The sequence below is a fragment of the Haliotis rubra genome, unplaced genomic scaffold (genome assembly GCF_003918875.1).
Source record: "Haliotis rubra isolate DU_JTF1 unplaced genomic scaffold, ASM391887v1 Scf108, whole genome shotgun sequence".
NCBI classification, from domain to species: Eukaryota; Metazoa; Mollusca; class Gastropoda; order Lepetellida; family Haliotidae; genus Haliotis; species Haliotis rubra.
The window spans coordinates 1,242,122-1,258,365 of record NW_025764981.1 but is presented as its reverse complement, the minus strand read 5'-3'; the positions used below and the strand labels follow the sequence as shown (position 1 = coordinate 1,258,365).

Below are 16,244 nucleotides of genomic sequence, written 5' to 3'. Positions count from 1 at the left end.
ATATCAACATTTAAAAAACATAATGCAATCGATGTGTGAGAAACTGCTTATCAAAACGTAACATTTATATCTGTAACCAACTGTTAACTTCTGCAGTGTATTTTTTCAATTATCAGTAAAATCACGGATGTATAATAATTATAAATTGTCGATAAACATCTGTCAGAGGATGCCCGTTGGCTGCAGATGTAGGCGCATATCCTATTTTATTACATTGGGGTCAGTGGTAGTGTGAGAACTATTTGCTAGATTTGAATGCCGCAACAGCAACAGTTAAGGAATAACAAGAGATGATATATTAAGTGAGTTTTCATTATTTCATCGATGCTGTATTACCCGAGACTTAAAGGTCACATGCAACGTAAAACACAACTTTGCAGATTCTGATACCTTTCGGTATGGACATACCGAAACAAATCGTCAAAAATGCAAATTCAACTTATAAAGTTGAAAAATAACGCGATGCAAAAAAACGCGCGAAATCGGAGTTGAAACGTTTCACTAACTTTCCCCAGACTTTTCTGGGGAAAACGGGTTTCAACAGCTGGGCTGCGCTCATAGCATGTGCGCAGTGAAATAGGTTCGCGCAGCTTGGAAGCGGGTTGTCGGGTGAATACTCGGTGAAGGCTTTGGTGTGAGCTATTTTTCTAATGTTTTGTTGATATCTCACAGGCGCAAGCTTTTTATATGTTATGACAGTAAATTAACTGTTTATATAATTTCATTTGTCTATTTCACCACACGTTCTTCTTACCGAGACACTTTCTCAGTTCGATACTTAAAAGCAATGTCATTATTTAGCGTTGACAGAATTTCTAACTGTGATATAGATATGTCATTGTCACAGACAAAACTCAATGTCTTGTTTTTTTTACACCTGTGTGTCTGCCTGCCTGTCTGCTAATGACAATATTCAATACACAGCTGCTATCACTGACCACATGCAATTTGAACTTAACACCAATCAGGCTATACACCATAAACAAAACGCATTGATTTATGGCCCGAGTTCGGTCTCTGTCACATTATGTAATTACACAGACAGGCAGGTGTGATACTTGACATGTTATGATGTCTGTTGATTGCAAAATGTTATACACAAAAAATGAGCATGTATTTACAAAACCCAACATCTCTATATATACACACACAATGAGCCATGAAGGCGTCATCTGCTATTGAACCAGCCGTTACACTTGAGTGCACACCCACCCGCTCTGACTGGGTTCGGTATCCCGGCTGCTTCGTTTCGAGTGAGGTAAACCCAAGTACAAAATATTGCACTTTTGATTTGCGATTATTCGCTTATAATTTTGTTTATTTGTTTTTTCATAATCAGCAATGCATATTATATGTCATGAAGAAGTGATAATTGTGTTTTTATTATGTTTGATTTTTTGGTTGCCTGTGACCTTTAAACTGCGTCTTGGTCCGACGTAGGAAGTGTAGTGACAATATAACGATTTTTCATGGCGTTTCCCCCGTCATCTCCAATCGTGTCAATTCATATTGCACTTGATGATTAAACGAACGATGCTGTTCTAAACTAACAACCACAGCAAAACATGTGTCAGTTAAAGGTATTTCGTTGTAAACGACCGTTTGTCAATGAAAGATCTGTCTTTACATTCGAAAGTTGTCGCAGCGCACATTGAGTCGCGAACCAGACAGGAAGCGAGCAGTTGGACCGTCGTTGCATCATTTCAAAAGGAGAGTTATCGCCCCTCGGAACATAAAGATCGCTTATTCTATCCTTTGAAGAGGCAAGTATTGATAATTGGACAGAACACCTGTCAGTTAGAGGGACTATGTGTTAATTTTATTTGTGGTTTTTTAGAAATTATCATTTAAACTATTATGTTTTACCTCAGAGACTTCGTGTAATTGAAGTGCATCTGGAGCAGGCAAGGGACGAAACTCTGCAAATCATGACATTTTAGACTGGACAATACCGTCACCACATCTGTACGTAGGCGTGCGTGCGTGCGTGCGTGCGTGCGTGCGTGCGCTTCGTTATGTAATGGATGTAAGTCTACCTTAAATTGGTTCCTTTGGCACTAACTGTGAATGAATGATATGTTTAAATAATATTAAAACTCAGAGGTCGATTCTAATCATGAATCTTTAATAATTACTAAATGTTTACAACACATACAAAAAAACATGTATAATCTCAATGACCTGAGAGTTATGCCCCTTGTGGACCTTGAACGAGATCATATGTCGCGGAAAACAGTACATGTGTTTCTGAATACAAAACAACGGTAGCAGTCAGTGTTTGAAAACTGATTTACGTGACTGAATCACGGTTCAGCTTTTAATCAAACACACACCACTGCTTAAGTGCAATAATCTTTGAATGCAACATTAAACCCAGTTTATCTCACTTCACCATAACCTGTGAAGATCCGGGGTTAGAACTGGTCTTCAGTAACCCATGCTTGTCGTAAGAGGAGACTAACGGGATCGGGTGGCCAGGCTCGCTGACTTGGTTGACACGTGTCATCGTATCCCAATTTCGTAGATCGATGCTCACGATGTTGATCACTGGATTGTCTGGTTCAGATTCGATTATTTACTGATCGCCGCCATATAGCTGGAATATTGCTGAGTGCGGCGAAGAAGAAGAAGGAGAAGAAGAAGAAGAAGAAGAACATCATCATCAAAAACAACAACAATAACAACAACGTAAAAGCCAACTCAAAAACTCGAAGCTTGGTTGATGGATATCATCGTTTCAAAAACTGCTTAGATCGATGCTCATGATGTCAATCACTCGACTGCCGCCCTCGATTATTTACAGACCGTCATCAAGTGCAGTGATAAACAGCAGATAAAACAAACTGAACTCTGAAATGAACATGGACCCAAAAGCATTGTTCTAATTTTGATATTCATCCAAAGGCGAAGTCCTATCTGCTACTGACGTGACACGAAGCGTGAGACTATCCACCATGCTTGTCAGCGTTGGCCGTGAGGCCTTGGGTAAGTCAGGCCCATCAGTAAGTCAGTGATGATGTCGGGTACATGCCACAAGAGCCTGAAGATTATATTAGCGTCAACGCCGACCACGTATCTGGTTTTGGGGTAGACGGCGGTGATGGCGTGAGTGTAGGCGTCGACCACCTTATCCAGGTTCCCGTCAGCTTCCCAACTGAGAAGCCCCATCAACGTCTCCACTGGGGACACAAAACACAGAGTTTGTGAGGTACTGAGTGACTGAGTGAGGGTTTAGCCATCTTCAATATCTAAGTGTATTAAGTCTCCGTTCTACTGAGAGATACATCTCTAAAAATGTTAAAGCCCACATTATATTTTAGAAGTATATACATGTATACTGGGCAGTCATGATACCGTTGCCCGCTAAGATATTGCTGGCATATTACTAAAATCAGCATTAAACCTCACTCAGTCATTCACTATAATTTTACTATTTTTTATTAATTTTATACTTTTCGGGCAAAAGACAATTGGCAGTTTTAATGAGATTTGACCACCAAAATTTCAAAGGTTATCAAAACGTTTCTGAGCTGAAACCATTCGCTGAAACTCTAGGTCCGCACACAACTGCGACACCACTGTCAAATAAATAATCCAAGAGTAGGCATTTCATCATTATAGACACAAACATAGGAAACGGATTCCAGGCCAGTGATTGGCCACTCCGTGGTGGTGACCTAAGGTTAGATTGTATCAGACTACTTTCAGGATTGACCCGTGAAGGTCCCGGTTAGAATTGATCTTCAGTAGCCCATGCTTGTCGTAAGAGGCGACTAACGGGATCGAGTGGTCAGACTCGCTGACTTGGTTGACACATGTCATCGTATCTCAATTGCGCAGATCGATGCTCATGATGTTGATCACTTGATTGTCTGGTCCAGGCTCAATTATTTACAGACCCCGCCGTATAGCTGGAATATTCTGTGTGTGGTGTAAAACTAAACCCACGCACTCACTCACACTTTCGGGACTGTAATTCATTGATAAGTTTCTTTCATTTTTAATCATAGTCACCCACGTCTATGTCGTAATTTAATTGCTTTAGAGTGTTTTATAAATGCTCTTTGATCTTTTTATTGTTCCTAATCAATGCCTTAACAACGTTAAGCATTAATTCGTCCCTGCGATCTCGATGATAGACAAAATATGCTAAGCACATGCTAAAATGGTGCGATTTGTTTGCTAAGTGATTACTCCGCTCGTACATGCAACATCTAGTTTATTTCATGACTTGTTTGAAACCGAATTAATTTTACTTTCGTTGTAAGATAAAAGCTAATATTAATCTCTCCGAAGTAACCAGCATATTCATGAAACCAGATTTGAAAGGTGTACTTGAATCACGAAACGTGAACTGCATACATATCATTCTGTGAACAGTTCAGCTCTTCCTATATGAATGAACAGAATGAAACACTTACATCCACAACAGTACTTCTTCCCATAATACTGCTGCACTTCCGGGTCCAACTTCCGGTACGCTTTCTCCATGGATGGTGCGAGCACGCCAGGGTTTGTTATGTTTGTTTTAAAGGCTCCTGGTTCTAGGATGTGGACAGACACTCCCTGATGCCACAATTCTCGTCTGTAGAGAGAAACGTTTCAGTTTTGTACGCACATGCCACTCAACGTTTGATAGGGATAACGACATATCTCACAAGCATGGGTTACTGAGGATCAATTCTAACCCGGTCCTTCACGGGTTTTGCTTGTGTGTGTTCATGCTTAGACGAAACCGGGTTCTGGTATTTTTTTCTTATAGGAATTTAACATACGACGGAGATAATTCATGTAAGGATAAATATGCTGCTTGTGGGATCTTTTATCCGAATGCGGCTTGCTAGATTGCTCATTTTCTGTGAAATACACAAACACGTGATATGCAGTATTTCTGAGCAGAAGTTAGTGTGGCTCGGAATCATTCATGGTATTTTTAGTCGTGACTAGGGTTCGTTCTTTGACACCACCATGTATGGTCTGGTGTCTCATTAATGGATGATGCTTCGTACAGGATATATCTATTCTATATCCGGTTCATGGAGTGCATGCGTAACGACGTCCTGATATGCATGCAAGAAAACACGGTCACAGCGAAAAATCGTAGACGTGAACCCAGTTAACCCACCTTAGCAAATCGGAGTATCCTTCAACGCAGTACTTGCTGACGACGTATGCGCTGGGGCCTGCAGCAACCCTCCCTAAGACACTAGATGTGTTGATGATACGACCCCCGGACATGCGCAAGAGAGGGAGGAAGTGGTTGGTGATGCTTGCCATCCCCAAAACATTGACCGACATCGGTATGTTCCAGTCCTCCCGACTGAGCCATTCTGTTGGCGCCACCGCCCCGGTCACCCCCGCGTTGTTCACTATCGCCCATATACCTGTAAAAGACATTCCAGCTACACATTTAGAAGATGTTGCTTGGCAACCTAAACATTCTACACAGAGTCAATCAAGTTGATCAGGTGGTCAGACTCGCTGATGTGGTTGATACATGGCTACAGTGACATAGAAGAATGGTTGATTCTCATTGGTTGATATAAATATCAATCTATCAACAGCCAACGCATCGGTAAACATAACGGTGTCTGTTGAAACCCATTAGACAACTGTGACGTAACATATTGATTATATTAATTGTTACATAAATGCTCTGTTGCCGTAAGCGATAAACAAGTCATTTTGATGATAGAAATAGTGTGAGTGAAAGTATTGTTGCGGGACGTAATTCACAATTATTACATATTATTAGGGACACCAGAAATAGTCTTTACACATTGTAGTTATGTAGGTAATCAAACTCGGACCTTCGTCGCGACGCTCTAACACAACAACCACTCGGCTACCCATTAGAATTAAGAATGGCATTGAACGGAATATCATATGATAAAGAGGTTATCACGCCTGTGTCTTTATTCATCTTGAAGGACGTATACCATCCTACAAACAGACTGGCGTGATAACCTTATACACCCGTATCTGGGACACGGATGTTTGTGTCTCTTATGAGTACCACATGCATCCGGTTAGCAAAGATTGCAAAGCGTTATCCATGATGCATAACTGATGTTTTTGATATTAATATCTCAGTATCCGTGAACATCGGGGTTAGAATTGATCTTCAGTAACCCATGCTTGTCGAGAAAGGCGACTAACGGGATCGGGTGGTCTGGCTCGTTGACTTGGCTGACCCGTGTCATCGTATCCCAATTGCGCAGATCGATGCTCATGATCTTGATCACTGGATTGTCTTGTCCAGACTTGATTATTTACAGACCGCCTCATAGCTAGAATAATCCTGATGGCGACGTTAAACTGACTGACTGACTGACTGAGTTTGGTTTTACGCCGCTTTTAGCAATATTCCAGCAACATCACGGCGGGGAACACCAGAAATGGGCTTCACACATTGTACCCTTGTGGGGATTCGAACCCGGGTCTTCGGCGTGACAAGCCAACGCTTTAACCACTAGGCTATACCCCTGCGACGTTAAACAATACACAAACACATCGTATGGGCCTATGCAGACTGTCCTCTCGTCCCACTCCAAACCAACCCCTGTTGGTATATTAATCTGTTGTGAAGACCCCCTCGTGCTTGTGCTAACGGGAACGCTTCCATTTCTGGCCATGAGCATTTTATCATAAGAATCCGATGCTAACTGACGCTGCTGATTCAACGACCTGGGGACATCCCATTACAGGTCACCTCTCCCGAACTTTGACCGACTGATGACATACATAACAGAAAGTGGACATATCTATAAAGCATCTATCTTAATAAATTTATGTCAATCTCTCTTTAAGCATTAGTAACAAAGGCGTCTTTACGTGGCAAATCTTTAAATAAATAAATAAAAAATAAATAAAAAATAAATAAATAAATAAATAAATAAATAAGATAATATGATTAAAATTTAATCTCAAACACCCAGAATTTAATAGATGTTACATTCTGATTATTTTTAAAATTGTACTGACCCTTTGGGATAAGATATAAAGTAAAAGAAATTACATTCTGTATATCTGTTTGACGTGAATATCTTCCCACCAAATCAGTGATGCAATAACCACATAAAGAAATGTTTATTTCATTAAAAGCACAATTAAGATGATAGATTGTATACCTTTATGTCTTATAAGCATGAGCTTATCTCTAAATGACGTATTCTTCATCATAGGTGCTGAGTATGTGTGGGTTACGTCCCTTGGACACGCCACAAACCTGTTTGGTGGGTTCGAATCCCAGTTTGTCACGATTATGTTTCTAGGTTTGTCTGTACCACAACCGCGCTCATCGGTTTCATTAAAGCTGCAAAGGTCTGAAACCTTCAGTACTTCGGGCCTTCCTCCCTTAATAAACAGACGCGCCGTGATACATCCCCTCTCCAGGCCCTAGAGAATAAGTTAAATAGGAGTCTCATTCAAGCCTAGAATGATTTCCAGAAATTAAAGACTGTTCTGGGCCCTATTTGGATATGTTTTGTTATGTCTTTTCATAATACAATGTATTTTGAGTATTTTTTTTCTGGCACTAAATATCAGTCTCTTATTGCATTTTTGACGTTATTTTTAGCGATTCCGATAGCCAGTTAAGTTTTCCTCGTGACCGTTTCCATGACTACAAAACGGTGCTGTTGAACATAAATAACTATCGTATAAAATTTTGTTACACTGTAGATTTCAAATCAACAAATCTACTAAACGGATTTTGAGATGGTCCCTCAAGCATAATTGTTCAATAGTTACCTAAGGTTTCCAGTGTACCCGAAAGTCACTTTTGAGACGTCCCTGAAGTTGCACACACCTACACAAGACCCACACCAGGACATTTACACCTCCATGTCAGGTGCTAGTGCCGTAATTGCTGTACATGGAACGCAGAGGTGAGCGCGCAGGTGAAACACTACCTGTAATTAGCCCGCTAAGACACCACGTCCGCGCACTTTAATAGACGAAACACACACGTACCGGTTCACTGAGGGTGTAAATGCAAACTTTTCTGTAAAAAAAGCACAAAGGACTTCACAAATGTCACAGGTCGCCTCGACAAAACCCAGATCGACATTTGTCTAGCGTTTCAAAATGTGTTTGCTGTTTGGTATTACGTGAACATGTCTTGGTATGTTTGTTGATGCCAGACCTTGAGCAAAGTGTGAAATATAAATAATGTCAACAGATTTCTCTTTAGCGGGATCTTTGCAAAAGCGCTTAATTGTAGACAATTTGACACGAACACTTCATCTCAACGGGAGAGGCCTTGTAGCCTGGTGATTAAAGCGTTTGCTCGTCACGCCGAAGACCCGGGATCGATTCCCCACACGGGTACAATGTGTGGAGCCCATTTCTGGTGTCCCCGCCGTGATATTGCTGGAATATTGCTAAGAGTGGCGTACAAACATACTCACTCACTCTTCATCTCAACGACATAAACATCAGACGCGTAATATACTGTCCCGAAAAAAGAAACGCATAGGCCAGAAATCTGTTGCGAAAATGGTGTATTTCCAAACATGTATAACTCGTCCACAAATAGACTTTAGTGCATGAATTTTTACATCAGTTTTGTCTATCAGTCCAATCTCTCTCAACCTGTTCCGTACAGTTTGATCGGATATCCTCCGAAGTCCAGACACGCTGGCTGCTGTGCTCTCACCCGTGGCAGTACGATCACGCAATTGTAGTACCAGGATGTACCGAACTTGAGCTGCAGTGGTGACTCGAGGTCTACCTGTACGGGGACGGTCATTTGTTATACCTGTTTGGTGTAACATGCTGCAAGCCGTGATATCGTGCTCAGACTAACATTCAGACGCCTGGCAACAGAAGATTGATAATCTCAAGCGTGCATTCTTTCAATGGCGATGTTCCGTGTCGCAGCGTCAAGACATGGCGTAGTGATTTGACCTTGAAACTCCTTGAAAACGAATGCCGATTTCCGAAAGTAATCTGGATTTTTATAGCCAGACAGTGCATGCTTTTTGCTGCACAATTTCAACTGGAAGGTGATTTTTGTTGAGTTGTGGCGATGCGTTTTTAATCCTTGTAAGAAATCTCATCAAAGTCAACATTTTCAGGTCAAGTCGATATTTTACTTGTGCAATTGTGTAAAATCATGTTATCAACACTTTTGTCACATATTTTGACGATTGTTTGAACACAATAGGTAATTAATAGATTTTAAAAAAATACAAAACGCCTATGCGTTTCTTTTTTGGGATAGTATACATGCAAGACATGTTCACGTCATATGCAAATCGATCCCAATGCGTAGATACGACACCGCTAGCGATTGTTTGTATGTTGTTTTATATCGCTCTAATATATTGCAATATGCAAGCTATATGACGGAGGTCGGCGATCTAAGTAGAGTTGCGCCCCTTAGTTGTGCCAGGATCTATTCACAAGTTCAGATCTAAAAACTAAACCGAATAGGGACTTCAATTTACAAGCACCATGCATAGACGTGATGTTGGCGAGAGACATCCAAACCTACGGTTGCGCAGTGAGGTTATTTGAGTTGGTCGAAAAGATATATTAAACCTAATGAACATACCGTGAACGACTTACCTATAAACTAATCTAGAAAGTGATAGTACACTTTATCCGTATACGTTAGGTTAACGTCTATTAACTTATGCTTTTCCGACGTCCCAAACCTGACCAAAATATCTCTTTTCAAGGACAATCATAGTTCATAGGTCGAGGGCTCCCGTGGCCGATCTATAAACGTGTGGGTTTGGGCAAACAGTTGTGTCTAGTAGACTAAGGCTTAGTCTCTGAATATATATAATTTTGATAGTAACAAACAAGCCCATTTATATTGAAAAGGAGCCCTAGGGAGACCAGAGATTCAGAACCTGAGGAAACCTAGACTTGCTTTATTTAGGGCTTTAGCACTGCAGAGAGGGCTTGGCAGTGGGGGAAATAATGTGGTTCAGGGACTGTGAGACAGACTATTGTGTCTAGTTACGCCCAGGAATGTTAACAAATACCTGAAACATACTGTTCAAAGCCATTTTTAATCCAAACCCCCTTACTCATAATGATCACATACCTTTACCATTCGGTAAATGTTCCTTGACAGTATTAATTGTCTGCTTGATGCTGTCGTCATCAGTGACGTCACAGCAGACGGCCACGAGCCTGGCAGATGTAGCTTTTTGTCAGATCGTCTGCGCCTTTCTCCGTAAGGCAAGCTGCAAATGTATGGAAGCCCAGTCGGTCCAACCGCCGAGCCAAGCCGTTGCCGAAACCCGTGTCACACCCTGTGATGAACACGAATTTGTCGCTGTAATCTTTTATTCGGCGACTCCGTACAAACCACGTGACCAAAATGTAACCAATTACAAACAAGGCAATGATGTAGTACATCATTCGTCATCTGAAACAGACCAATAGGTAGTCTCAATTCACGAATATATAACAGAACAGAGTTAATAGCATGTGAATCCCTGTGATGTTCTCCACCCATATATAGCTTCTGTTTGTACCATATGTATTCCCGTGATGCTCGCCATCCATAATTCCATCTGTCTGTACCATATGTATTCCCGTGATGCTCGCCATCCATATATCCCTTGTCTGTATCATATGTATTCCCGTGATGCTCGCCATCCATAATTCCATCTGTCTGTACCATATGTATTCCCGTGATGCTCGCCATCCATAATTCCTTCATATGTCTGTGCTAGCCGTGATGTCGCCATCCATAATTCCATCTGTCTGTACCATATGTATTCCCGTGATGCTCGCCATCCATATATCCCTTTGTCTGTATCATATGTATTCCCGTGATGCCTCGCCATCCATAATTCCATCTGTCTGTACCATATGTATTCCCGTGATGCTCGCCATCCATATATCCCTTGTCTGTATCATATGTATTCCCGTGATGCTCGCCATCCATAATTCCATCTGTTTGTACCATATGTATTCCCGTGATGCTCGCCATCCATATATCCCTTGTCTGTATCATATGTATTCCCGTGATGCTCGCCATCCATAATTCCATCTGTCTGTATCATATGTATTCCCGTGATGCTCGCCATCCATAATTCCATCTGTCTGTATCATATGTATTCCCGTGATGCTCGCCATCCATAATTCCATCTGTTTGTACCATATGTATTCCCGTGATGCTCGCCATCCATATATCCCTTGTCTGTATCATATGTATTCCCGTGATGCTCGCCATCCATAATTCCATCTGTCTGTATCATATGTATTCCCGTGATGTTAGCCATCCATAATTCCATCTGTTTGTACCATATGTATTCCCGTGATGCTCGCCATCCATATATCCCTTGTCTGTATCATATGTATTCCCTGTGATGTCCCCATCCATATATCCATCTGTTTGTACCATATGTATTCCCGTGATGCTCTCCATCCATATATCCCTTCTGTCTGTATCATATGTATTCCCGTGATGCTCTCCATCCATATATCCATCTGTCTTGTACCATATGTATTCCCGTGATGCTCGCCATCCATAATTCCATCTGTTTGTACCATATGTATTCCCATGATGCTCGCCATCCATATATCCCTTTGTCTGTATCATATGTATTCCCATGATGCTCGCCATCCATATATTCCATCTGTCTGTATCATATGTATTCCCGTGATGCTCTCCATAATTCCATCTGTTTGTACCATATGTATTCCCGTGATGCTCTCTCATCCATATATCCCTTTGTCTGTATCATATGTATTCCATGATGCTCCCATCCATGTCTGTACCATATGTATCTCCATGATGCTCGCCATCCATATATCCCTCTGTCTGTACCATATGTATTCCCGTGATGCCTCCATCCATAATGTCTGTCTCCCGTGATGTCCTCTCCATCCATAATTCCATCTGTCTGTACCATATGTATCCCATGTGATGCTCGCCTATCCATATATCCCTTCTGTCTGTATCATATGTATTCCATGATGCTCGCCATCCATATCTCCCATCTGTCTGTACCATATGTATTCCCGTGATGCTCATCCATATTTCCATCTGTTTGTACCATATGTATTTCCATGATGCTCTCTTCATCCATATATCCCTTTGTCTGTTTCATATATGCATTCCCGTGATGTTGCCATCCATAATTCCATCTGTTTGTACTCATATGTATTCCCGTGATGCTCTCCATCCATATATCCCTTCTGTTTGTATATATGTATTCCCGTGATGCTCTCTATCCATAATGTCCCTTCTGTTTGTACCATATGTATCCCGTGATGCTCTCTATCCATATATCCCTTCTGTTTGTACCATATGTATCCCATGATGCTCTCAATCCATATATCCCTTCTGTCTGTACCATATGTATTCCCGTGATGCTCTCATCCATATATCCCTTCTGTTTGTACCATATGTATCCCATGATGCTCTCTATCCATATATCCCTTCTGTCTGTACCATGTGTATCCCCGTGATGCTCTCTATCCATATATCCCTTCTGTTTGTACCATATGTATCCCGTGATGCACTCTATCCATATATCCCATCTGTTTGTACCATATATCCTATCTATATCCCTTCTGTCTGTACTATGTATCCCACATGCACTCTATCCATATATCCCTTCTGTTTGTACCATATATATCCCGTGATGCTCTCTATCTATATATTCCTTCTGTTTGTACCATATGTATCCCTGTGATGTTCTCCATCCATATATTCCTTCTGTTTGTACCATATGTATCCCGTGATGCTCTCTATCCATATGTCCCTTCTGTTTGTACCATATGTATCCCATGATGCTCTCCATCCATATATCCCTTCTGTTTGTACCATATGTATCCCTGTGATGCTCTCCATCCATATATTCCTTCTGTTTGTACCATATGTATCCCGTGATGCTCTCTATCCATATATCCCTTCTGTTTGTACCATATGTATCCCAGTGATGTTCTCAATCCATATATCCCTTCTGTTTGTACCATATGTATCCCGTGATGCTCTCTATCCATATATCCCTTCTGTTTGTACCATATGTATCCCGTGATGCTCTCTATCCATATATCCCTTCTGTTTGTACCATATATATATCCCTCGTGATGCTCTCCATCCATATATTCCTTCTGTTTGTACCATATGTATCCCATGATGCTCTCCAACTATATACATATATCCCTTCTGTTTGTACCATATGTATCCCCGTGATGCTCTCCATCCATATATCCCTTCTGTTTGTACCATATGTATCCCTGTGATGTTCTCCATCCATATATTCCTTCTGTTTGTACCATATGTATCCCGTGATGCTCTCTATCCATATGTCCCTTCTGTTTGTACCATATGTATCCCATGATGCTCTCTATCCATATATCCCCATCTGTTTGTACCATATGTATCCCCGTGATGTTCTCCATCCATATATCCCTTCTGTTTGTACCATATGTATCCCGTGATGCTCTCTATCCATATATCCCTCTGTTTGTACCATATATATATATCCCTCGTGATGCTCTCCATCCATATATCCCTTCTGTTTGTACCATATGTATCCCGTGATGCTCTCCATCCATATATCCCTTCTGTTTGTACCATATATATCCCTGCTCTCTATCCATATATCCCTTCTGTTTGTACCATATATATCCCTGTGATGCTCTCCATCCATATATTACTTCTGTTTGTACCCATATGTATCCCCGTGATGCTCTCCATCCATATATCCTTCTGTTTGTACCATTGTATCCCGCGATGCTCTCTGTCCATATATCCCTTCTGTTTGTACCATATATATCCCTGTGATGCTCTCCTCCATATATCCCTTCTGTTTGTACCATATATTGTGATGCTCTCCATCCATATATTCCTCTCTGTTTGTACCATATGTATCCCGCGATGCTCTCTATCCATATATCCCTTCTGTTTGTACCCATATGTATCCCCGTGATGCTCTCATCCATATATCCCTCTTTGTACCATATATATATATATCCCTCGTGATGCTCTCCATCCATGTATTCCTTCTGTTTGTATATATCCCTCCTGTTTGTACCCATATATATCCCTGTGATGTTCTCCATCTATATATTCCTTCTCTTTGTTAAATGTACCCCGTGATGCTCTCTATCCATATGTCCCTTCTGTTTGTACCATATGTATCCCCGTGATGCTCTCCATCCATATATCCCTGTTTTGTACCATATGTATCCCCGTGATGCTCTCCATCCATGTATTCCTTCTGTTTGTACCATATGTATCCCCGTGATGCTCTCCATCCATATATCCCTTGATGCTCTCTGTATGTAACATACCCCTTTTTCATGTATCACCGTGATGCTCTACCCATACATTCTCTCCGTTTCTCATGTCTGTTAGTCAGGGAAACGCGGCAGACAGGAGAAGACGACATCTTTCTGATAACAATGTTATCATTTCGATGATAAACTGGATTTCAAATGAATCAGCAATGTAACAGAGGCTTTGGGCGCCTAAATTGTGTAATCAACAGATATTTGGCCATGAGGATCTGTTGATATGACCATTTATCGACTAACTAGGGCACAGCCATACATTAATCAACATGATTATAACAGCCGAAAATGTTATACTGTATATGTTTGTATTACAGTCATACAGCCTTTTATTTCTATACATAGAGCATCACGGGGATGCATAGTAGTAACAGAAAAGGTTTATAGACGGATGCGCTTCAAACGTTATCATACGTGTTTTATAGTTTGCCCGTGTTTAAACGTATACTAGAATTCATATATTCCGGACCTGTATTCCCCTTGTAAATTGTGTCGGAACATTTTCCGACAACGATTTCTCCCCATGGAGACCTTGACCTTGCTGCAGGTGTTACCGGTCCGCCAATCAATAAACTGTGCCAGTATGTAATAAATACACCTTCGCACGGCTTTGGCTTTAATATTGATTCATAGCTCATAAATGACAAACACGAACCAGCTGAAAGCAACACGTTCTCAAGAATACGCATAAAATATCGGCAAAATATACTGCACAAACCTTCAGTGATAACAGGATGTCAGTGAACGCTATGTATGTTAGCTAATCCACGGATCGACCTGCACATCTGCACCATAATTCCTTCGTGCAGATCAATTTAAGTAATTAATGTACTTCATAAACCACATATCTGATAACATAGCTTGACAAGATCTAGTGTTCGTAACCAAGACGTGAGGTAACACAGTTATTTCTTTGTACTGCTTTGATATGATGTGCCACTTACCTGCACGTTTATCAAACCGTGGATGAGTCACGGCGAGCTGTTAACTCACTAATCAGATGTAAACCTCTTACTCGTCATGCAAATTTTCATAGACAAAACTGTGCACAGGTTGTCCAGTCGCCGAAGGCTGAGAATGAGCTATACAGGGTTACGTCCCTTGAAATTATGAGGACGAGAAGCTGTGATCATGGTTCGAATCTCATTTGACTGGTTTTCTGGTTTGTCAGCGCCCGCGTCTCACCTGAGGTTATTTTGTCACTCTCTTTACCGTCACGCTGATAACCTTAGCGCTGTGGCTGAGTACTGTACGAAGTGGTGTGAAAACCACTCACTCACTCACTCATATGTACGTTTTCAGTTTAAACTACACCCTTCCATGCCGCTTTAATATTTATAGATGACCGGCGAACACTACCTAGCAATATTGACCGCCTCCGTGGTGTAGTGGTTAGAGCGTCCGCCCGGAGAGCGGAAGGTCGCGGGTTCGATCCCCGACCGCGTCATACCAAAAGACGTTAAAATATGGTACTTGTTGGTCCCTGCCTGACGCTTGGCATTTATGGGTACAACAAGGACTGGTCGGCTCGGAGTCAGTATAATGTGTCTGAGTGGGGCATTCATGCTTCACTGCGGCATGGTATCTCAGTGGGCTAGCACTATAAAACCAGCTTAAGTCTGGGCTAGTACAAGCAGCCGCACATACACATTCACACGCATGCACGTCGTCATATGAGCGAAATATTCTCAAGCACATGGTTAAACCCAATTTCACCTCACCTCACCTAGCAATATTACAGTTCCACAGACAGCCATGCAGTCGTTAGTCATTATACTATATCAGGGGCGGTCAGGTTGATATTTTAGAAGTTTTATCCTAACGTACTTTAAAACCACAGCGGTGTCGGTGGGGTAGCCTAGTGGTTAAAGCCTCCGCTGGTCACGCAGAAGACCCGGGTTCGATTCCCCACATTGGTACAATGTGTGAAGCCCATTTTTGGTGTCCCCCGCCGTGATATTGCTGGAATA

At 41.5% G+C, this 16,244-nt stretch overlaps 1 protein-coding gene across 3 annotated transcripts; it reads right to left on the bottom strand.

Moving 5' to 3' along the window:
* Positions 1-2,599: 2,599 nt before the first annotated feature.
* LOC124281125 (dehydrogenase/reductase SDR family member 9-like) lies at positions 2,600-15,343 on the bottom strand. Of its 3 annotated transcripts, none has more exons than XM_046717155.1 (5): positions 15,219-15,343; positions 10,061-10,387; positions 5,126-5,384; positions 4,422-4,585; positions 2,600-3,179 (listed from the first exon to the last, which is right to left on the bottom strand). In XM_046717155.1, the coding sequence occupies exons 3-5, from the start codon at positions 5,296-5,298 to the stop codon at positions 2,962-2,964; spliced, it is 555 nt and encodes a 184-aa protein (XP_046573111.1). In that variant the 5' UTR covers positions 5,299-5,384; positions 10,061-10,387; positions 15,219-15,343; the 3' UTR covers positions 2,600-2,961. The 3 variants fall into 3 exon arrangements, with proteins under 3 accessions (XP_046573111.1, XP_046573120.1, XP_046573102.1); XM_046717164.1 differs by lacking the exon at positions 15,219-15,343 and adding an exon at positions 14,993-15,094; XM_046717146.1 differs by lacking the exons at positions 10,061-10,387; positions 15,219-15,343 and having other exon boundaries at positions 5,126-5,476.
* Between the last annotated feature and the right edge of the window lie 901 nt (positions 15,344-16,244).